Here is a 25,047-nt window from a genome sequence, read left to right on the forward strand (position 1 = left end):
CAAGGATCAGCCTTGTATGAAAGCAGCTGATGCAACAGCAGTTCTGTAACAATGTGCCGTGAATTTAATGTCTCTTGTCCCGATTGTTCTAAAACTATTATATCTACCTTTCACACAGCTTCTTATCATTATAATTAAACAGTTCCAATTGGAAACTCTCAGCTAAACTTTAAATTTCAGCAAATTACAAAATCTGAAAATTACCTTATATATGATACTAATTATTTCAGATAAGATATTAAACTATTTATTCAACGAGCAGTAGATGAAAAGAAATTGAGGGCAACCAGTTTGATCATTAAAACTGTTTCAGCCATCTATCAATCTTTTATACAGCTTCTTATCATTATAATTAATTAGTTCTAAATGAAAACCCTCAGCTTGTCCTGAACTTTTCAGCAAATGACAAAATCTGCAAACTACTTTATCGCTGATACCAATCATTTTGGATAATATGTTAAAATATTATTTCAACGAACCGTAGATACAAAACTTGAGAGTAAACTGTTTGATCGTTAATAACCTGGTATATATTTTCTAAAGAATAACGAATGCACAAGTATTCAAAGTCTAGGCTTGCATTCGAAGTGTCAATATATTGTGGTTTAGGCGGATTTCTGTTGCATATCTCCTACAAATATCTGCTAATTAGCAAAGGATTGATGCAACGGTCATTATCGAAAACGTTCACAGCGTTTGCAGGAACATTGTCTTGTGAGTATTGATGACATTATGAAACGTATCATTACCAAAGATTCTAAGAATGAAGGTACTGTTACCTCAATGGCACAAAAGGGATTAATTGATAATGACATAACAGTTTTCTCAGAATTCCTTATTTTGAAGGAATCTCATGATATAGACATTGTGACTAAGGAGATGGTCTGTCCTAGCATATGAAATTGATCAATGTGTGGAAGTGTCAGTAGTTTTTGTGCCTTGCAAGTCTAATGGAAAGATAAATCAAGCATGGCAAGACTAAGGGATAACAGAACTGTTATGCCCACTGCAGAACATTTAAAGTGGTTTAGTAACATTATCAGTAACCATTTAATTAAATAGTTTGCCAATTAAAGGCGGAAAATGTACGGATAGACCCAGTCCATGGGAAAGGCATACATTTTAAAGGACCTGGCTTTGGAAACCATCATATGAACTTCCTTGATTGATGGTTTAATCTGGTTGCAAATCTCTTTGCACAGTTTTGAAACATTCCTCTCTTTAGCATTGATTCTGTGAAAAAGATTAGCAAAGAACATCTTTCAGTATGTTATGTTTACCAGCAGTATAGACTGCAGATATAAATATATTCAGTTTCAATCACCATTCTCATATCTGCCTAGCTAACTATCTAGTGATTTATTGGAAGGTTAGACGCAACCTGTGTCCATCTACTAGATATTCACCTTTCTTAACAAATATCATAAGCTCCTATTCTAAAGAGACTGCATCACTTTAAATAGTTTCAGCAATCATTTTTTGTCTGATAAATTTTCCATTCTTGTCTGCAACAATAAGATACCACCGTTCCTGTTTATTATGTTGTATTATATCATTAAAATATGGTCCATACACGCGTAGTGGGCTTCCAGGTTTGCATCAATGACACTTGTGAGCATGCAGTTAAATGCTGCCAACTCCCATACTATAACATATATATTTTATAAGAATGTTTCTTGGCGAGATGATACATTTTTTTCCACTTTCTCTTCAGTAAGAAAATCCTTAACCTGCATGAGGTCCACTGTAAAACCAATAAAGACAAACCTTCTAGATGGAACAAGCACCAACTTTTCACATTTGTTGTGAAACGTCAATATTAAGTGTTTCAATATACTTCATACATTTTGTGAACACTGACAGTCACCTTAAAACATTAATGCGTTATAAATAAAGTAAGAACACCCTATGCTTTGTTTTCTGAACCATGGGTTTAAGGATCTTAGTCAATACTGTTGAAGCAGAGGTAAGCCCAAAAGGTAAATAAACATATTTGCCCATTCTATGTAAACCCCAGTAACGTGAGAAAGTATTTAAATATTGCAGTATAAAGTAAGCATGCTTCAATGCATTAGAATTAAATAAAACAATTTTCTCAAAAGAATCTAAAACAAGTGTAAATGTTTCTAGTGCAATTTATTTATGTGTTTCAGGTTGACAATTGTTTACAAATGCCAATTAAGTTTTGGCACAATAAAAAAGTGTTAAAAACAAATCTATACTGTGAGTCTCATATATAGATGAAACTATAGATCCTTTGGAAAGAAATCCACTAAACTCTTTGCAAATAACGGTTCTCTATCATCAGAAAAAGGGATTTCTTTTGGAAAAAGTGAATGAAAAGGCATGTAATCAAACTCTACTATGAAATTGTGGCAGTATGTAAAAGCTACCGATCACTTCTAAAACTGTTCCCTACATTAAGTAGCTACTTCTGCTTCCCACAATACTTACATACACAACTTTGTTATTTTCCTAGTATAAAACTAGTGTAACACCTATTGACGTCTCTAGCAGAATCACCCCAAAATAGCACATATGATATGGGGATATTAATATTGCAAAGATTAGAGTACTTTTGATTTAAGTGTCGATGTATAATGTACCTAATTCTAATACGTTAATAATGTTGTACATGCACGGTTAGAATAACAACGTCAGACATGAAGCTTTTGCTTCAGCATTTCTGCAATTTTTGACCGTAACAAGTTTGCTAAGTTGACAATAAACATAATGCCAGATGCAAAAAGGTGCTGCAGATCCCTACAGAGAAGGGAATGCGATATTTATCAAACATGCCAAGGATTTAGAAATGGGCTGTCCTTTTGGGGGACTTTTAATTAGGCAACTGTCACATGCTACAACGATTGCTTGTACAAGGACCATTTTATTCTGGTCCTAAGCCATCAAACAATGTTCATTTATTGTGCCATTAAAACATCTTTCCTGAATTGGTCTGCTTTTGGTCAATGTAGCTATAATTAATTTTCAAACTATATATGTATTTCTGATACTTTCACTAAACACGCTATCAATGTCTTCCTTATTGGCCATATATGGAGGCATTTCATGCAACCCAAATTATGCTTCCAAGTCTTACTATCAGCACATACAGGTGGTATAAGTCTCTGAGACTAGATTGATATATTGTCGACTGTATGAAATTTGTTCTCCTTTGGCTGCCGTAAAATGCTTCCATTTTATTCACTTTGCATCCTTTATCTCAGCGGTCTTATGTTTGATTTATTTATTTATTTGTTGTTTCGGCTTCTTAACTCCTTTCACCTTGGACGAATGTGCCTCAAATTCGCCATAAAAGCTAAAAAAGATATTCCATCTACATTTTTCCATTGCAAATACGCAAAAAGAAAATACGGCGAGTAACGACAGTAACTTGGACATTGTCTGAAGCATGCTGCAACAACACTGCATTACCAAAGACCAGTTAAATATCTTACCATTCCTATGCATCACCACAATAAATATTAAACACATGCTCCAGGTGCCCAGTTTATATATGACACAGTATGTGACTATTAGGAGAAATAATGTATTTATTAGGAGAATTAAGTGCGTATTCACAACTAATTAAATTATACTTGATCGATGTCTAATTGTCAGTAAGCAACTGAAATTTTTACTAGAAAATGAGATACAAGGTCACCTAAGTTTATGTCCATATTTTATTATAGATTTTCATCCTGAAAATTAGAAATGTTGGTCCAAAATGATATATTTTGCTCCAAAACTACAGACTGTTTGTTTGTGATTTCAGATTTGTATCACAGACACTTGCAAACTAATATGCATGCCATTAAAACTGAACTATTTACACGGTCAATTAAAATTATTTAAGCGAAAGACAGGGCTGACATGGATCTCTTGGTGTGTGAAGATCAGCTTGTTTCTTATAATGAATCCTACATTTCAGGCCCAGTCTCTGAGTGGAGTGTATGAACGAGATGTGAGAGTCGAGATTGGAAATGGGTTATGTACCGAAATATCTGTGGCATCAAACAAAGTCATATGTAAACCACCAAAAGATCAGTCCAAATCGTTACAGGGGAGTGCCAATCCAGAAGTGATCGTACGTATTTAATCGAAATGGTAGTGTATATGGATTCCGATCTCATTTAGGGGAAATTATTATGGTTAACCACATTTATAGCTTCAGGTTCAAATTTTGGTCACACCATAGCATCTAAGTATGTCTTGTAATTGGAGTCCAATGGCAGTGTCATGTTCCTTAGACCATATGTTTTGCTCACCTTAAAACTACCTTATTATTAGACCACCAAACTTTGAAAGAATACTTAATCTTAGAGGCAATAACTTGTTCTGCATACAGTAAATACATATCGCAATAGCACCACTGTGTAAATCTAATCTGATATCGTATATGTTGTTCTGCACACCTGTAGTTTCAAGACATTCTAGCCACGGTAAACTGAACAAATTTTTAATTGATGCAGTATATATGTAATGTAGCAAAAGGAATATACTATGCAGCATACACTTTCATTTGAGATAATTTCTAATATTTTTATCCAGGTCTATGTTGGTCGCAATTTCTCGCAGATGGTTGGATATTTGTGTTATCAACAAGACGTCCCGATCCCACCCATAACGGTCCCGATCCCAACAATAATTGGTGTGACAGTGGGTGTTGTGGTCCTAGTTATTTTTTTCTTTGTGGTATTCCTGGTCATCAAGAAGCGTGAGAAGAATTTGAAGAAGAAGTGGCAAATACAGATGGATATTCTGGAATCAAAGGTCGCCAAGGAATGTAAAGAAGGTATTTACGCTTTTATAGGTCACAACAAGAATGTAACGAATGTAGTTATGCTATTCTAGGTCAAAAATCAATTAGCGAAGGTATTTTTTATCTTATTATAGGTCGACAAGAAATAAGTGAAGGTATTTACGCTATTCTAGGTCAACGAGGAATGCAAAGTTGGTATTTATGCTAGTATAGATCAACAAGGAATTAAAGAAGGTATTTTTGATATTCATGGTTGCAAAGAATGTAAAGAATGTAGTTATCTTATTCTAGGTCAACATGGAGTAAAAAAAGTATATATTATATTCATGGTTGTCAAACAATGTAATGAAGATATTTATGCTATTCATTTGAACCATAGGGCTAAGAGGTTTGCATATACTGGACTAGTCAAAAGACGGTTATGGTCTCAAAGTTTGCCCAGGCCAATCCGTGTCAGGTGTTGTGACGTATTTATGAGCAAGAATCCAGGCTATTCATACATTGATAAATAGTGAAGTCTATGTATAATTGTCAATCCATGCTTGAATCTCCAGAAAGCCTCAGTATCTGAAATAAGATGTGTAAATTACGTCTTTTAAGTGATTTAGTTATTCAGATTCCACAGATCCATATGAAGAGGCCTGGAAACAACATTATCTGGTTTAACAGGGCTTTAATGTATACGATTATTCACAATATTATCTACAACTATTGAAATCTGTTTTAATAAACTTTAGTAAAGCAGTGAAATATCTGTTTTATCAAGAATCATAATCAAAATTATATTTATGCATTATTTCCTTTTCACATCATTATATATGGATGCCGCAGAGTATACCAACTTATAAACAGACTGCCGTATAATGAAGTACACGATACAGTATTCCCTCATTATAACACTAAGCGGGATTCATGGGATTAAAGACGTTTTTGTACGACCCCTTCTTAATGAAGTACTCGATATAGTACTATCTCATAAACAACACTAACATTAGGAGCTTTTTAGACTTATAATGTGGACTATGATACATTTCATGTTGCTAGCACTCCATGAAGATACTTACATAATAACATAAATTTATTTTTAATGAAGAGTCTGATACAGACTTTGAAATGCTTATTTTCTTCAATTATGCATTTCATCTGTACTACATTCATGTTTGCATTTCAACTCTCATCTTGATTATTTGTATTCATTGCTTCCTTTCATTGTTTCATTTCAATTTCGTTCATGTGCATTTACCAAATTCTAGATTTCCGAACTGGCTTGAAGTCATGGAAAGAAAAACTACTGCATCCATATCTTGTCTTATTAAAAGTATGCTTAAATAAAAATAGAAGTTGCATACAATTTTAAAACAGCATTCAATTTATTATTAAAAAATTATAACTGCAACCACAATAAATGCAAAGTTATAGTTGTGTACAAATTTTCATCAATTTTATTTCTTATCTCATTTCATTCAATTTGTATAGACACAGTTACTTGTGATGACATCATTACAGTGACGTCAATACAATTTCACAGCTCTTAGGTAGTAAAAAATTGCTTTTCTCTGTCAAGACAATCTCAAATGTCACGGACACTGTAGTTGATGAGAGGAAATGTTTCTGCACAAAATATCGAGTGCTCCACAGCTCCCATGCTCTTTATAGTTAGCCTGCACTTAGAGTACAAAAGAAACCGATTGATGTTTTGTTGCTAAAAGTCACGTTAGCTGGCTGTAACAAAATAATGGCGTGTGCCTCCTAACATGGGTTTGCACCATCTTTGTTTTCTAAACGTTGTGATTTTCTTGTGCTTGGTACAAATAAGTACTGTATTGATTTGAGGGTAAAAAGGTCAAAGGGTGAGAGTTATGTAACTGAAAGAATAAAAAAGTAGCTTATATGCAATAACGTTAGTTGTACATAATCCTCAACCAGCGTCTATGACTGGCATGATCATGGGTCAAACTATCAAAGGATAAGGTCACTGGCTGAATGAAAAATTGATTTCCACACAACATCATTAGTTATTCATCACAGACCAAACCCAGCCATTGTGAATGACTTGCAATCAGGATATACTAAAGCTATCAATTTCAGGGTCAAAAGGACAAATGTCATAGTCACTCTTATTTAAAGAAGACAGTGTTTATGTGCCAACATTGCAGCTATATACATAATGGTCTACTAATCGTGGTGTGCATATTATGTGCCGTTCATGATACGTATGCTCTCATTCATCTAATGAGCTATAAATGTCTTTAAAGAAATGTTACAATATTTTAATATACGACTGTTCTTATGCAGATTTCAGAACAGTGAAATATGATATCAGAATTTCATAATAAAAAATGAAGACGTAATTGAATGATGTATTTTCTAAAACGGCAGTGTTAGCTAACCCTTTTTATGTATTCTGCATACTGTGTGTCAGCAATTTTTTGTGCTCTAGTACATGTATTCTTTATAAACATGTATGTGTTCTGCTGTATGTTGTGAGTCATTTCGTCTTACCTTTTGCCTCTATGGCACATCACAAGATGACTAGTCATTTGATTGGTCAGTATGTTCTAGTTGTCTTACAAGTTAAGAAGAATTTCGAATCTTCCAATAAAATATTTAGGAAAATAAGAATCGTTCGGACAGTTTGGAGTAGGTTTATTAACATTTTTATTTTTAGCAGTAAGTTGGTTAATGATCATCAAACTCATACTAAACAACATATGTTTCAGCGATAGGTAGTACTCTATTAAGAAATTGCAACCTGAGTGGCTTCGAAGAAATTAGAATTGCTGCATTCAACGAGAAGAGATCTTGTAGGAATTCCTATCTCAGTCTGTTAAAAGCATGATCACACATCTGGTGACATTCCTGACAAAAGCAGTGGCAAGGGTGACATTAACAATTTTTTAAATTCTCCTCTGGCCCTATCCAATACATGGCATCAGTTCTATTAGGTGGTAATGATATACATGAATATATTCAGGCAGTATAATATTGTTTGAGCTTTGGGTAGCAATGTGGTACCAGAATGAACCCAGCATTGACAAAAGTTGTGAACAAATATCTCGGAGCTATAGTGTCCTATGCGAAAATGACAACAAGCATTTCAGACCACAACATTTTAATCAGTTGTCTGCAAAGTCAATCAGAAGATTCTGGGGCAGTAGGAAAGGAAACCAAACTCAATGACCTGATATCGTAAAGAGTTCAAGGTGTGCCAACTTAGGCAGCTCATATATATATCCACTGTAAAGACTGACCAACCTGAGTGCTAGTCATCAAGTCTTTATAATGGTGGATACGTGAACATAAGGATCACTAGAGTGGGCTGAACAGGCTTGGGATCATACCCATGTTGTAACCAATATTTATAGGTGAGAGGATACTGTAGATGGATACAACCATGTTGTCAGAGGCACCACTTAAGATAAATAAATAGAGAATACCCATGTTTTAGAGGGAAAACAATGTAATGAGATTACTAATATGTAGGTTTGGGCCAATGTAGGTTGACATACTCATGTTCTTAGGGGATAGCAGTATAATGAGGTTAAATATTTATATTGGTGCGGAGACACGGTATATTGTCATATCCATGTTATTCGGGGATATACATTTACTGTGTATACAGTTACCCTTATGAATACGAGGTGAGACTCTGCAAATTGACATACCGATGTTGTTTAGGGGTTAGCAGTATAAGAGGCTACCAGTATTTGCAGGTGAGGGGACAATGTAGATTGATATATCCATGCTGTGTGGGGTAAAGCAATATAATGATGTTAGCAGTATGAATAGGTGAGGGAACCATGTAAACGTTTGGACCCATAGAATGCCATGTGAGGACGTTCTGATAAATGCACTCTTAAAGAAATGTTTTTGAATGTGCTATTAATAACAGCTCATCAGTCCCGGTACAGACATTACGAATTCTCCTTCTTTTAAAGAATTTGCAATTGTGCTTTACTTTTACAGATAATGGCGTTACCAGTAGGGCAAGTGGACCAGTTATTGACAAAAGCACACTTAGTGTACTGAAAGATGCCAAGTTGATAATTAACAGAAATCGGTTGCGTCTTGGAGATATTATCGGAAAAGGTTTGTGCTGAATATTATTATATTTATATAAGCATAGTGTAGCCCGTCTCGAGATACCATTCTTCAGGCAGTAGAGGGTCTTGTCTAGGCAGGTCCTATATCTGTTGATATTATAACAAAATTATACTGCATATTAAGATTATGGCCTGGAGTTAAGAACTTTACATAATCATCCAAATAGAGTGTTTGTTGATATCTTACAATTAACCCATAATGTACACAAAGGGTCCAACGGTTTTCGTGTAGTCACTTGCCCGTTATACCAGTGTTCTTGAGAATGAAGAGGAAAACATGCTGAATATAAAGTTTTGATTGAATTTAAAGATTAGAAGGAGAGACAGCTAACAAGTTAGGATATTTATTATTTCGTCATATTTTTTCCAACTGCATCAACATCTACCCTCTCAGTAAGATGCAATTAATTATTTTGTTATTAAATCATTTCCACAGTAGCTAAACTTTCATGTATATAAAACATCTAAAGATACAATGACCGAGAGGAAAGCTTATTTCATTATAATAAACAAAATGCCTGTTCTTTATTTCTTTGCCACTTTCAAACCAGGCTACAATATAGAAGGTATGTATGTATGTATGTATGTATTTATGTATGTATGTATGTAAGTATGTATGTATGTATGTATCTATGTATGTATGTATGTAGGTAGGTAGGTAGGTAGGTAGGTAGGTAGGTGGGTATGTATGTATGTATGTATGTATGTATGCATGCATATTTGGATATATAGTGTTACGACTCAAGTTTTTAAAATATGTAACAGAAAGTGAAGCCGACAAACTCAAATAAAATCAACAAACAATTCGAAAACTTGAAAAGACCCTTACAGCATTGTGAATTAAATTCCAAACAATCATATGTGTCATCACACAAGTCCAACAATATGAAATGTTCTAAATGAGTTCCAACAGCCTTGAATGTCCTGACATATCACAGTTAAGCAATCTAGAATTTCTTTGAATGAGATCACAACAATCAAAATCAATGTATCAATCCAAAAACCTATAAGCACTTTAGTAATTTCAATGAATATTTTTAATTAAAAAATTCTCTCAAATCATCTGATTTAATAAGCATAACTATAAATAAACTCTGATCCACAAATGATCTTTTTGGAGCTTGCTCAGTTTTTAGGAAAACGGCACACTGGATGATTCACACCATTTGAATCTCCTTGAATTCGTACTCCACCAACCCTCACGTCACTTGCATCAACATACATTTTAAACAATTGTGTGCAATTTGCTGCTGGAAGAACTGGTGCACAGTTTAGTATGGTTTTTATTTTGTTAAAGGATTCTACAAGTCAACTTCAACGTGACTCACACAAGTCCTAAAAAATGCGAGACTAACACAGCCAGGTTGATTTTTATCTAAAGTACCGGCAGATTTATATCAGTGAGTCGAATAAAAAAATTCCTAATGATTCCAAGTAATATTTCCAGGTGGCGTAGATGATAACATCACAAAAAGGTTGTCCGGATTTTAACATGTTCATCAAATTCTGTAATGTTGCTAGAAAAGTTTCGTTCAGAATAATATCCCTTTACATCACTTTAAACTGATAAAAGTCCATTGGGGGTCATAAATGCCAACATTTCTTTTGCTTTTTCTGAAGGGGAATTAGTTACAATAATTTTAGATGGTCACATTTGGTGACATATTTTGCAGTTCCAATTTTTTGTTAGTGCAATCATCCATCCTTGGCATTGGAAATGAGTCTGCTTTGGTGACACTGTTGACTTTTCTATAGTCAGTAAACATACGGAATATATTATTTGGTTTAGGCACACGAATATATGAACTTCAGTTACGTTTACTTGATTCTCTAAATCATTCATCCCATCCTGTATGTGTGCTGTTTCACAGACAATGACTCTACAATATCAACATCATGACGGATTTTATGTTTTCGTATTGGAAAATCAGGAAACAATGGCCCATATTCATATACTGGCTATTTTAGTTTACTACGTTTCTATTGTTGTAGATTGCTGAATTCAACATATTGGGTAAAACAAAGCAGAGTCACTACAAACCACAATCACTACAGTTAGATTGCATTTTATCATTCACATCTCCACTTTGGGATGGGTACAACTCAAGCATGTTAATAACTAAATATGCCATTTCTATCAGAATGCTACTTTAACATATTGTTTCTGTTTGTGCCTAATATGAGTGTCAATGATATATTGTAATGCACTTACTTTCTTTTCAATTTGGTAAGGACCATACAATTTAGACCAAATATGATTTTGAGGTATGGGCAAGAGAACCAGAACAATTTACTACCTTGAATAAATATTACAAAAAAAGAGATAAAATGATGTACCAGGAGTTAATAAATATAGATAAACATAACAAAATAGTCCATTACGATCTATGGCGTAGTTTAAAATAGCTTTTGATTCTGAAATATGTTGCTGAAATTTTGTCACAATATTTTCATCCGAAAAACAGTGTTTTCTCGACAAATTCATTTTTAAAAACAGCTTTTGTGTAATGTCTCGTATGGTAGAAACATAATGTGCAATATATGTTATCTTTTGTGTTTGAACACTTAATTAACAACTATCAGATATGGTAAATTGATATAGTCTAAATATTTTTTCTTTTCGTCTTTGCTGTCTTACAGAAAAATAAGCCCATTCTACTTTCAGTCAGTTGTAATCATTTTATTGACTTTTTCAGCTGACATGTTTCTCTAGTATTCAGCATCATAACATTGCTTTTTGAGATTATGACAGATAGTGATGGTCATGCGCTTTCAACATCGATTCGTGATGGTCATTAAATTATGACATCATGGCATCGGTTGTGAACTTATGACACTAGATGATACTGGTTAGGCACTGTGGCATCAGATGGTTCTGGTAATGCACTATGAGATCAGATGATGCTGCCTGTGTGCTTACGGCATCAGATTGTATTGAGTATGAACTGACATAATATGGTGTTTGTTATATGCTATGACACCATATGGTGTTGGTTATGCACTATGACATAAGATGGTGTTGGATATGTATTATGACATCATATAGTGTTGCCTAATTAAATACCTGCTGTTCATTTTAGGCTCTTCCAACTATTTTCAATCCAACATTTTTTCTTTATTAATGTATCTTGAATCGGAATGAGGGATATTCAAATTAGTACAAATTGTGTACAATTGTTTTAAATGAATATACTTTATAACGTGTATCCTATGACACCTTCGTTTTGACCCCCGCCCCCCCCCCCAAAAAAAAAAAAAAAAAAACGTTATCTGATATTCATCGTTTCAGGTCATTTTGGCTGTGTCTTGAAAGGATACATAATTCTGCCTGGCGGTAAAGTGGACATCCTTGTGGCCATTAAAACACTTCATAGTAAGTACTCTATAATCTTTTCGCATACGGTCATTATACCCCCCTCAATAAATTTCAATTATAATGCCCATTACTAGAAAATAAAGATATACGGTAACCACTATCCTATCTTATTTTGTAGAAGTTTTACTTCCCTATTTGGCCAGCAGCTGAAAGTACCGTTTGACATCATTTTCATAGCAATTAGCTTCATAATTTTCTATGGATCATATTTAGTATATAGGGTTGACATTATCATAATAAATCAATAAATTCTCACAACTTACGTATGAGTTATTGACCTTTGTGTCGTGCTGCTGGATTTTGGTGATAACCGACTGTATCTTGCGAATGTAATTAGTCTCGCATGTTATTTTTGTTGTTGTTGGATCCCTTTGAAACCTAATAGATATTGCAGTCTTCATTAAGGATGTTAAAACCGATAAATCACCTTACTCTTCCAGTATTTATTAGAGTTAATGCCACATGTGACATAGAGCTGGATATAGCGCATGATATAATCTTGAAACTCCGTTAGTTTCAATTTATTTTACAGTGATATTTTTTCATATAATAATCGCAATTAGAAGATGATAAATGCTATTACCTATGCAATATTTGTTGTCAAGCAGCATTAAGTGATGGATGATCAAATCGTGTGAATGCAGCTTGTTTCTTCTCTTGATACATCTCTGAGAAACTTGGCACTTTATTTGGCAGTTATATGGAATTGCGCATAATAACAAATAACTTGTCTCCATCACTTGTATACATTATTGTTCTTTATTCACATATAGCAGGGTACAGTGTAAGACAGATATTTTTGAAAACTACACTTACAGATTTCAATGGATTGATCTGAACCTTATTACATCAATGATCATCCTCATCAGATTTGCATGATGACCACACATTTTGGAAGCTACTTGTTTGAAATTAGTTATAGTTGGATGCACTATATTACATTATTTAATTTGAAATCGACTAATTGGACTTTTCTGAGATTTAGCTCTACCGTCAAAAACCAAAGAACTTGATGGATAGCATGATGTTTGTTTTCAATCTTGTATTACAAGATTGCTATCGCTATTAAAACTAAACTACTTAGAGATAGCCATAAGACTTTATAAGCACATTCGCCACAAGGTCCAGTCGGTCCCCAAATGAAAATGGTTCTGCTTCAGTATCAGTTATCACCAATAGTGTGTCCATCTTGAAAACAATTCATCACTATTCTTCCTGAATGGAGGGTTATATCACCATGGAATATTCACTAAAATATTTGTATGATGTCTTGTTGGATCTAAAAGGAAATTGTACTGATTTAACGCCCTTTATAGCTTCCTATGCAACAATTTTCATAATTTTATTATCTACTGCATAACTGATGGTCAAATATGATTCACGAGAGGACATCTTGTAATACCTAGTTCGTCCTAGATGCAAATATTGCCAATCGTATAACAAGTATGGCTGGAATGATGATGGTGCGTTTCGAAAAATCTGTTATTGCTACTCATCTTTAATGTTAGCATGGGGTTATAGTCATTAGACTCACCTCCGTAATTAGGTAGTCTCACCATTAGTTATACTTGACACAGTCCAGTAGATTCAGCTCTATCCTTAGCTTGTTTCACCGTTCGTTTTGATAAAACTGTACAATAGACTCATCCCCATCATTAGATATTCTGACCTTTGTGATTCAAACTACACTTTTATATTCTTGGCCATACTTGAAATATAATGCATATGTTTTATCAAGAATTGATAATGATACAACAAATGTCTAAGCAGTTAAGGAATTACTTAAATAAAATTTCATATTTTCTCCAGAAACTATCTTACTGAGCCAGATTTTATAGATATCTGCACTTACGTTTGGCTATTAGGGAGATATCAGAACTTACATTTGACTATTAGGGAGACATCGGCACTTACATTTGACTATTAGGGAGATATCGGAAGCTTGACATCTCAGACCTTCTTGTGCCACTTGTTTCAAGAGTTTTATTGACCCTTTGACAGGCAGCTCAATATAATGTGTAACAGTATACTTTGAATTCTGACATTGTTAATATCAACGTGCCTTGAAAATTCCGTTTTAAAAAGGGATCATTAGCTGAAGATGTGTACATGGATAGATATCTATGTTTACATAATTGTTATTGGCAGCTCTTGCAACACTTTGTACATATCATGGTCATCATCTGATAATATCCGTATAGATTAATAACCTTGACATGTACTTTGTTTGCCCCAACTGTGACAGTAGGGAGCAACTTGTTTGGCTGCGGTCTGTCCATACCTTGGTAAGTGAGACGTTTGTGTGTGTGTGTGTGTGTGTGTGTGTGTGTGTGTGTGTATGTGTGTGAATGTGTCCACCAATATTTTAGTACCATAGTCTTTTTAACATAAGTAACATAAAGAGTTACAAGCAACAAGCTTTTCAAAATTCAACAAGTAATTTATTCCCTAGAAAACAAAGCGAAAATATAGAGAAAACAACATACGTTACTGCGAATTAAATCCGAAATTATCATAGAATTATAGAACAAGTCCTAATAATTAAAGTTCTGAATAAACGGTTAGTGTAAATACAAATTAAATCCAACCCTGAAAGTTTTGATGTGTCTATGGTGACCGTGTCGTGGCAATGTACCAACAGTGACTTGATGCTTGACAATAATACACTTGAAGCGTGTATACTTAGTCAAAATTTGAGCTTAATTCAAGTTTTATATTCCAAGAATGTTATTTGTGGATAGAAATTTCTCTTTCCAAAGAAGAATCAATTGAATTAAATTATTAAAAAAAAACAAAGCCCAAATTAATTTCTGAACATAACAATGCCACAACTGATTTTGCTAAGATCTTAAAACACAAACGAACAATTTTTCATGAACAAGATCATATAATATAATTGCCCGCAGATCACAATCATAATTTTCTAAACAAAAGTATTACCTAGAACCTTTGGAGACTGTACAAATGGTACGTGATCTTCTTCATATATATATATATATATATATATATATATATATATATATATATATATATATATATATAGAGAGAGAGAGAGAGAGAGAGAGAGAGAGAGAGAGAGAGAGACAGACAGAGAGAGAGAGACAGAGAGAGAGAGAGACAGAGGCAGAGAGAGACAGACATAGACAGACAGACAGACAGACAGAAGAGAATAATGATTATCAGAGGTAATTGGTTATATGTTTCCTGAATGCTCAAATATGTTTAGAAGTACACAGACTCCGAGACATTAAAGATTTGTTTCACATAACATATATTTAGGGGAATAAAGGTATTTCCTTATGTTTGTAAACAAGGATCATGATTGTCAATACATCACAATTTGATTAATTCTGCTTAGTATATCATAATATGTGAATCCCCCACTTATCAGTGCGCATAACATATTTGTTTTGTGCTTTTTCCTTTTGTTTGATAGGTCAGTTTCTTGTATCCAATATTCATCAAATTATATTGGTCAAGACACATAAGCTAAATTGTCATTTGAAGCTCAACATCAAATGACAATGTTTTCTCTTGTCTCCTACCCCCAAATTGTATCAACTGTATAGATGGATTAAATTTAAGGAAGTTCGTTATAAAGCATGTGATCAATATGTCAAGGGTTAGGATTATCAGATGTGAAACTGTAAATGACTGGCATTATTACATTGGTAATAATTGTAGTTCATTGGTGGCTTAGCGTTTGTTTTGAGGGCTATGTTTGGATTTGTGCTATGGCCTCCGACCAATTATAACAACTACAAATGGTCATTATCTGAATATGTGCATATTGGTCATTCGCTGTACTGGCACTATATTAGTAAGAGTTATTGCTCTTTGTATTGTAGAGACGACTGTACTCTATGACACAATCGTTTGATTGCAATTAGTTTTCAAGTTACTCGTGGATTTTAGTGATAATTAGTTTATGCTATGGTTTCTTTCCTGATTTGTATAAGAGTTATTCCTCTTTGTAACTTGCAGCTAGGGGCATTACTAGTTGTAATTGTTTTAAATTGTAGCTGCACTATACTGGGTTGGAGCGGATGTGTACACGTATTTACATGTAACAAACGACTCACACTTTTATAAAATACGTTACCAAAACGTTTTATAAAATACTGAGTAATTTTAAAAATATTTTTATTTTAAATCTACATCATATAACAAGCAATTGTGGCTGCTTTAAATCTTTGCATAAGTACTATTTGCTGATTCATTTTAATTGCTGCATATTACTGTTTTACATCATAGTAGAAAAAATAAAAATTGCCACTAATGTAGTTGAAAGCTTGATTATGTGGTTGTTTTATTTTATTGAATGACTGGTAAATTGTATATGATTTGTGCGTGTTTCGGTACTAAATAGTAAATTTGGTCTAAGTATTACTTTAGATCCCATGACTCATAAATGTATTTAGGGAACCATTACGTGTAGGTCATGTTATGCAGAATTAAGCGATTCATGACATATAGTCATTTGTCCATTCATTCATTTTGTTAGCACCTTTCACAGAAAAAAATCTACGTGGCATCGACGTCGATGCATTTCTGAGGGAAATTATGATAATGAAAGAATTCCACCATCCCAATGTGCTACAACTTTATGGGATATGCCTAGGACGGAACGATATACCGCTTATGGTCCTTCCTTTTATGGAGCATGGTGACCTCCTGTCCTACATCAGGGATGATACAAATGTAAGCTTTTCGCCTTAACCCTAGATTTGTCATGCTTGGGTAAAGTTTATTGCTTCCTCTTATATATTTCTAGTTTTTGCTGAATTTATTTTGTTTTGGCACAGTCTACAGAGACATGTTTTAAGATTACTTTCTATAATGTGCAGCATCTTTGATATCTGCCAGGTCAATTCTTTTATCTATGACAATTTTGTCAGTCATTGCCAAATAAAAATAAACAATTGCCCCATATAATATCAATTTTTGTTTTGTGTCTTTTGATATTTACCAAGCATAATATCACGCATTTACTTTTGAAAATTGGCTTGATTGGATTCTGAAAGGTTCACTCCGTTGTTCCTACGACAGTCTAAAAATCAATACTTTCAGCAATGATACAACTTTATTTTCTTTATTGTGTTGAACAGAGTCAAACCGTTAAATATAGTTACAAGTTTGAATTTATATATATTTTTGTCTTTCAGATACCAACTGTTAAAGAGCTAATTTACTTTGGGATCGGCATTGCGGAAGGAATGGGATACCTATCAGATCACAAGTTTGTCCACAGAGACTTAGCTGCCAGAAACTGCATGTAAGTCCCACTAACAATATACAACCTCACATTACTTCTTATATAACCATTAAGCGGTTTTTGATTCTGTTGCAAGTTTATGCTTTTAAAACAACCTAAGAGATTACAAACTGTTAAAAAAGATGATTACATTAAAAGGGTTTTCCATCACACCAGTACAATCCCAACTATATAGTGCTAATTGAACGTTGAACTCTAAGAATATAACAAACATTAAAAAACAATGGTAAAAGCTTTGAGATGTACATGCAACTTTGTAGTCTTTCAAGATGATATGCACTGATTTTAAAAGAGTTGGAAAAATGTTAAAGATGAAAAAATGCAAATCAACTGGAGATGATACTGCCGTTCTTAATTCTCAGAAAATAACGTAACCTTCTTTTATTATTTTTTCATTGATTAGATAATATAGTAAATACTATGACTAATGTTGCTTCTTTGCTCTACAGCTTGGATTATAACTAAAAAGTCATTGTAATATATTTTAATTATGCTTTTTTGATTTTTCTGTGGGAATGATTTTATTTAAAAGGTTGGATAAAGAATTAAACGTGAAGGTAGCAGATTTTGGACTATCCAGGGAAATTTACGAGAGGGAGTACTACAGCAGTGACAACAAGCAAACCAAACTCCCTATAAGGTGGATGGCACCAGAGAGTATGGAAAAAGGAACTTACAGCTCAAAGTCAGATGTGGTACAAATATTAATTACCTACGAGTAAACGTATAACATAAAGTAATAGGAAAGTTTAGCAACAAGCCAATATGCTTATATAAAGGTCTTTGCTAGGAATGAAAATGGGATGTTCATCCCAAAATTATTAAATATATTTCAGAAAAACGTTTAGCTAATATTGATAAGAGAAAACACGAAATATATTATAAGGGCAGATAATTGCAAGGTACCAGTCAGAGATCAAGTCAAAAGATATTATAAGGGCAAATAATTGCAAGGTACCATTTAGAGATTAGGTGTAAAAAATATTATAAGGGTTGATATTTACACGGTACCAGTCAAATATCAGGTGTAATGATTTTATAAGGGCAGATAATTGCAAGGTACCAGTCAGAGATCAGGTGTGTTATTTTGGCTAGCATGTTCTGCGTTTTATGAAATATAGGAAGAGACAATGATTTAGCTTTATACTTCTGAATCTGAAAGGGTCGAGAAACAGTTATCAGAGGTATGTTTTGGGTTACCAGCAGAAATCACTGATGGGATTAAATTTTCAATTTCATTTGGTTAATATATATTTCAATTTAGGTGCATAATGTTAAGTATTTTAATGCCGTTTGACCTCTTTAATCGGAAAATATCATTTTGTTTAACATCTGTCATCAATTTATTAAATTTATTTTCGCCTATGTTTGAAATCAATTTAATATATTGACCTGCATTATTTTCTCAAATTAGCCCTTACAAATTTGTCATCTTGACCTGGGTTATTTTCAACCGCGAGATAATTATGCTAGTTTGGTGATATTGTGTTTTAAAATGCAGTGTACAAGATGATGAGTCATCACAACCTGTTCTAATGAACAGGTTATATTGGCACCTGAGGTGGTTGTACTAAAGAATTCAATCCTGGAATGTGTCCCGAAGAAAATTTAAGTCAAAATGAACTAAAGTTGAGTAAAAAAAGCAAACGAAACATCACTGTAACGAAAATATAATCAGTTTTTCTAGATACAAAAACAAAAACAAAATATGAAGTCCTAAATTCGTTTGTCTGTCTGAGATTATATTGCTTAACCATGTTAACAAGATTTATGTGAAAAACACCCAAGTTCCAAAACTTTAAAATATTGGTAGAAAAGCTTAACAAATTGCATTAATGGCTTCAAAAACATGTCAAGTATGGCTCTGAAAGTCAATTCCATTATGCCTATGGAACATTATATCAAGTATGCCTAACGAAAATCAAGTCAAATATTCCTACTGAAGATCAATTCAAGTATGCCCCCTCAAAATCAATTAAAGCATGCCTGCTAAAATTAATTCAAGTATGTTTTACACATTTCATTTGTTTTTCATTGTTTCGTTAATAGTGTTAAAACTGTCAAGAAAATTACAAATATTATACACATTTGAAATATTACTGTAGTGTCTGAAAATCTAAATATGCCATATTTTAATAACCATAATAAACTGTTCAAAGATTACTCTCTGCAACAATTAATAAACTCTGCAACGTTTATGCCTTTAAATGTAATGTTCTTGTGCTATTGTACTTAAATAGGTTACGGAAGGACAAATTCATAGTGAGTAGCATGCACACCATGCAACCACTTGGGGGCAAAACATTGTTGCCTTGAATAGTTTTGGAGTTATCCTCTGAAAAGACAAGCGTGAGTAATAGCTGGATGCATAGATGGCAAAATATTTAAAATACTGAAATTGAGGCATTTTAAAGGACAAATGTATTTGTTTAGTATAAATCTGATTTACACATAAAGGCACTTCCAGATTTATATGTGTATCAGTTATCAACCATACATTTGAACCAGGGAGGAAATTGAAACTGAATCAACACATTTTCAACACTAGTATAATTTGTGAAAAGCTTGCATTGATGTATCTTTAACAATTTTGGAGTTTGGATCCAGAAAGGAAGTGGGAACGTTAATTGACAAACAGACAAAAACACAAAGCATCCTAATACGATAGTAGAGTAATCCCCCTGTTATGTTAGAATTGTTCAAATGACTCTAGCCAATGTATCTTTCGGCATTAATGGCATCTGAATATTTAAGACATACACTGGGATAATTTTGAAGTAAAAATTTTCAGTGGGTTTATATTATGGATTGAGGTAGTTATCATCTCATTTACGGTTCAAATTCAACATGATAGGTTGATGAGGGATATTTAAAAATTCCTGAATGTGTTATTATACTGTAACATTGTTTTCTTTAAGCCTCTCACCAAATATCAAAAGCGCCGACTAGAAAACAGAATTAAGGGGAAACTAGTTTGAATTAAAAAACGAGAAGAAGAAACCTCAACTACTTCGAATAAGTCCGACTGTCAATTTGTTTTATTTGAATGATTGTTTCGATGCAAAAGGTCTGATCGTCCTGGTACCTGCTCATACATTTGCTAGAGTCACTGGACATTTATACTGCAAAGTTGTTTTCTTTATGCCTCTCATCAAATATCAACAGAGCCGACTAGAAATGTTTAAATGAACTTGTTCCAGTTGATGGAACATGCAATTCAGGCGAAACAAGTTTGAATTGGAAAAGACTAGCAGAGACCTCAATAATTTATATGTAGTCGGACTGTCTATTTGTTTTATTTTCATTATTGTTTCGACGCAAAATGTCTGACCGTCCTGGTACCTGCTGATACATTTGCTAGAGTTACTGGAGATGTTAATACCTCTAAAATGTTGCCATATATTCTGCAATACTGCCAGCTTATCTGTTATTCACTGGTATCCAAGCGTTATCCAGTGCACTAATATTCAGAATTTTGTAATACCTTAGTGTGTATTGCCTTTCATTTGTACCACAATATTTATATACGTACAGATTTGCCTTCTTGGAAATCATCTTCATTGCTATTTGTTCAATTGACACTGACTGACATGTTCATAAGTATTACCCACATATTTCTAAAGTAAAACAACGATAATGGTGTAATTTGTATTTTCTGTTCTTAATAGTGGTCTTATGGGATCGTTCTTTGGGAATTGGTGACAAGAGGATTAACTCCATATTATGAAGTTGACAACTGGGACATCGTGCGGTACCTCCGGAAAGGGAGAAGACTTTCTCAGACTCAGTACTGTCCAGACAAACTGTACGAAACTATACCAATTTTTATATTTTGTCTTTTATCCCATAGTCAATAATGCAGTATAAAAATGTGTTTTAATATAAAGGCATAATATATTTAGTGAAGCTGCAGCTTGTGGAAAGGATGCCTCTATATTTACATTCAATTTTCACCAGGAACTCAATAAAGTAGAACTTAACATTAATATCAGTCAATGTCATGTAATCCGCTCTTCCACGGTCACGTAGAGGAAATTAGTAAATAGGCCACGAAAGAGGTAAATCTTGGACAAGCCCAATATCTTAGAGCTCATTGATAGTTGCAAAATAAAAACTAGATATCCAAGCAGTAAAACGGTCAAACATCCCTTTATTCTAGAAGCATATGTTTCCAAAGTGATGCTGATGATAGAAGGTAGATAAATAAGAATCGGCTCAGTTGCAGTTATACTATTCATTATTGGTCAGCCCTCAAAGACAATGCAGCCATGCTCACAATACCCTTGAAAATGATGCCATGTTCATCCTTACTACATATTAAGTCTTTGCGCTGAAGTGTTATTGTCTTACAAATTGTCTTCAAGCGCATCCAGGTGATATGACGTGTCCTTTCCCCATTGTAAAGAGCTGTCATTGTTACTTGCATCCAAGGAGACCAACTCAGAGATGTGTATTTAAAGGAACTGCAAGCAACCCATTCAGAGCTGTCTATGTTAGAGGCATCGCAGGGGACCTATTTAGAGATGTCATTGTTACAGGTGTGCTATGTGACTCATTAAGAGCTTTCATTGTTACAAGCATCCCGGGATCCATTCAGGAGACCCAATAATTGTTGACTTTTTACGGACATTCCAACTGATTTATTCAGAGCTGTCATTGTTACAGTCATCCCAAGTCACCCATGTAGAGATGGCATTGTTACAGTCATCCCAGGGGTCCCATTCAAAGCTGTCCTTATTATAGGCAACACAGTGGCTCCATTCAGTGATGTATTTTGTAGGGTGTCCAGTTAGAACTGTCTTTGTTACTGACATCGCAAGAGATCCATTAAGAGCCGTCTTTGTTACCGGCATCATGGGGGACAAATTCAGAGTTGTTTTGCAGCAAGGTATATACCTCTTCATCAGCTATAGGGCAGTAGAGACATCTTAAAATGTATACTCGCCAGGCATTAGCTCTATACTTATCTTGGTGATAATGCCTAGTAGCATACTTTGACCAGACAATATTCTAATATCTCTCAAATATTTGATTCAGGCACCATAGGTTCAGAATGGAAGCATTTGATACTCAACATTATTAGGGAAGAAATTTCCCTATTAGCTTTGATCTTAAAGGTGTGAAACATCCATGTTCCAATCCATAAGTCCCTGAGGAAATGTCTGAGGTTCGCATGTAATGATACAGTATACCAATTAAGGCCATCCTCGCATGGTATTAACATTAGTCCCAGTGTTAGTGTCAAAGTTATGGACATAGTTATGTTGAACGTCAGAGCCACCTACATCTTCTGAGAATTCCTACTACCTGGATAACATTCTGCAAAAGCATCGCATCAAGTTTTATATACCAGATCATGACACGAAATCCTGTGATTCACTTCGGCTTCAAAAGGTTCAGTTTGATTTAGTGGGGTTTAGAGCAGGAGTATAGCCTACATTCCCGGGTCGTGCAGCATTATCACAATGCAGCCACTAAAGTTTCGTTGGATTATTGGGGAATGTTCATTAGTTTCTAGGATGTTTCACAATGTAATTTGGTCACCATCTTTTCAGTGTAATTCTTCGTAGACTAGTTATATTGTTATCTATGGATTTTATGATGAAGTGAATTAGAATAAAAAATCCAATCTGTTAACCGCACAATTGTCTTCCGATTGCAAAGTAAATCTCGTTGAGGGTATCAAACACTGTTTCCTTACAACCAATCTTCTCATATACATATTTTCTATTTTCGAATGTGAATATATGTTATGCACATTACTCAGCTGAATTATATTAATTAATTATAGTGGAGAGACACTGGCATTGCTTTACCAGTAGTAGTTCGCATGGTCTCTACTCAAAAACCACTAAACAAATAACAACCAAATCGGTCAGAATTTTTACTGAACGAGTTTCTAAATTGATACAACATCATGCCAATCCTCCATTAAATTTAATTGATGTTACTAAAATATAACACCTTTAATTCATCATCCCAAGGGGCATTGAAAGTTTCTCACTAAACCGCCTTATACTCCTCACTAATTTCTAATCGAACCAAAGCGCCTCTTTGCAAGATACACCTCAACATGTAACTTCATACTAAGCAGCATCAAAATATTAACGAAGTTCCACAATGCATTTGAAGCAAATGAGTGTTAATACATGTTGGCCAAAAAATGATAACGATTTTCACGTCATCTGGTTGACAAAATAGTAACCGAAAAATGTATAACCTTATATATATGACATGCACAAGAAATGGGACATCAGTATGACAGTTCTAATGAAAATGATTAAATATCTCGATGTACAAACCAAGGAACATATGAATATGATAAGCCTAATAAAAGCAGATATGTCAATATGATAAGCTAAATGAAAATGAAAAAAACTGTCTCGAATGTGTTAACAGTAAAACAAAAACTTATCTGGGAAAATAATTATGCACCCACTAGTGAACGACATGGTTATCACTTGCATTGATGGTTATAAACAATTTTTATTTTACAGATTGTATTGACACCGCAATATTCATGCTAATTATCCCTGGTATTTTGCCACGTCTCAGATGACATCGCAACCTAACTGAGTGACTGACTGTAGATGAATGTCGACTTTACATAAATTGCTCTCTTTGGACTTCTCATATGTGTTCACAGCTATGTTGATATGTGTGGGAAGATGATTTATCCAAAGGAATATAGATGCTGTACAGACAACTCTGGTATACACACCCCACTGGCAATGCTAAGTGGAAGCATGCTGATAATATAAATAGTGAATTTAACAATCAACAAATGACATACGCTGACAGTATAGCTGAATAATGTTGTTTGTGCGTAACGTATACATAGATTAGTATGGCAGAATATGTGTGAAGTATCGCCTCTCCTGCTGCTGAAACAAGAATATCTACAGAAAATAAATAAGAACAGGAATGTAATTAATTTTAACTAAAATGGACTAGCAAACATTCTGCCATGAAGTCATTTCAGACATACAAAAAGATGCCAATCTTCCTTCAATAAACATTTAAACAAACTTAATTAAAAAAACTGATGAGAAGAAGAGGACCAAATTTGACAGACATTTGGGTGCCTTTCAGACGGTTACACATGCTGCCAATATCTTATCAAATAGGCCACCATTTTAAGTAATATTCATATTATACACCACACAATATAATGTGACCACACTTGATAGAAGAAATTTAGACATTTGTTGACTTTGTTTGATCGCCATAAAACGCAGCAAATGATGCTAAAATTACCAGAAGAATTAATGTTTTCTTGCCAACAACCATTCAAAAGCATTGGACCATCTTTTCAGAAATTATCATAGCTTAAAGGATTTGTATCTGTACACAGTTAGTCCAATGTTAGTTATGTAAGGCCACAATTTCTAGCGAGAAAAATATTATAATAACTTTATACAATGTTTCCGACAAAATAGACCAACTTTAACAGAAAGCAGTGAGGAATAAATTATGTCAGTACCATAACTGATGATGTGTTATCAAACATTGATGAAGTTAAAACAATTGA

The 25,047-nt window shown here is 33.9% G+C and overlaps 1 protein-coding gene across 1 annotated transcript in view; it reads left to right on the forward strand.

Moving 5' to 3' along the window:
* Positions 1-25,047, forward strand: part of LOC149803959 (hepatocyte growth factor receptor-like) — a 91,696-nt gene that overhangs the window by 61,546 nt on the left and 5,103 nt on the right. The window contains exons 15-22 of the mRNA XM_089954026.1: positions 3,932-4,087; positions 4,552-4,795; positions 8,729-8,851; positions 12,155-12,238; positions 16,758-16,942; positions 17,407-17,516; positions 18,049-18,211; positions 21,185-21,321. Of these exons, the coding sequence (XP_089810152.1) occupies positions 3,932-4,087; positions 4,552-4,795; positions 8,729-8,851; positions 12,155-12,238; positions 16,758-16,942; positions 17,407-17,516; positions 18,049-18,211; positions 21,185-21,321 (1,202 nt within the window). The remainder of the gene's footprint in view (positions 1-3,931; positions 4,088-4,551; positions 4,796-8,728; positions 8,852-12,154; positions 12,239-16,757; positions 16,943-17,406; positions 17,517-18,048; positions 18,212-21,184; positions 21,322-25,047) is intronic.

The sequence above is a fragment of the Sinohyriopsis cumingii genome, chromosome 3 (assembly GCF_028554795.1).
Source record: "Sinohyriopsis cumingii isolate HCF-2022 chromosome 3, ASM2855479v2, whole genome shotgun sequence".
In the NCBI taxonomy this organism is placed as follows: Eukaryota; Metazoa; Mollusca; class Bivalvia; order Unionida; family Unionidae; genus Sinohyriopsis; species Sinohyriopsis cumingii.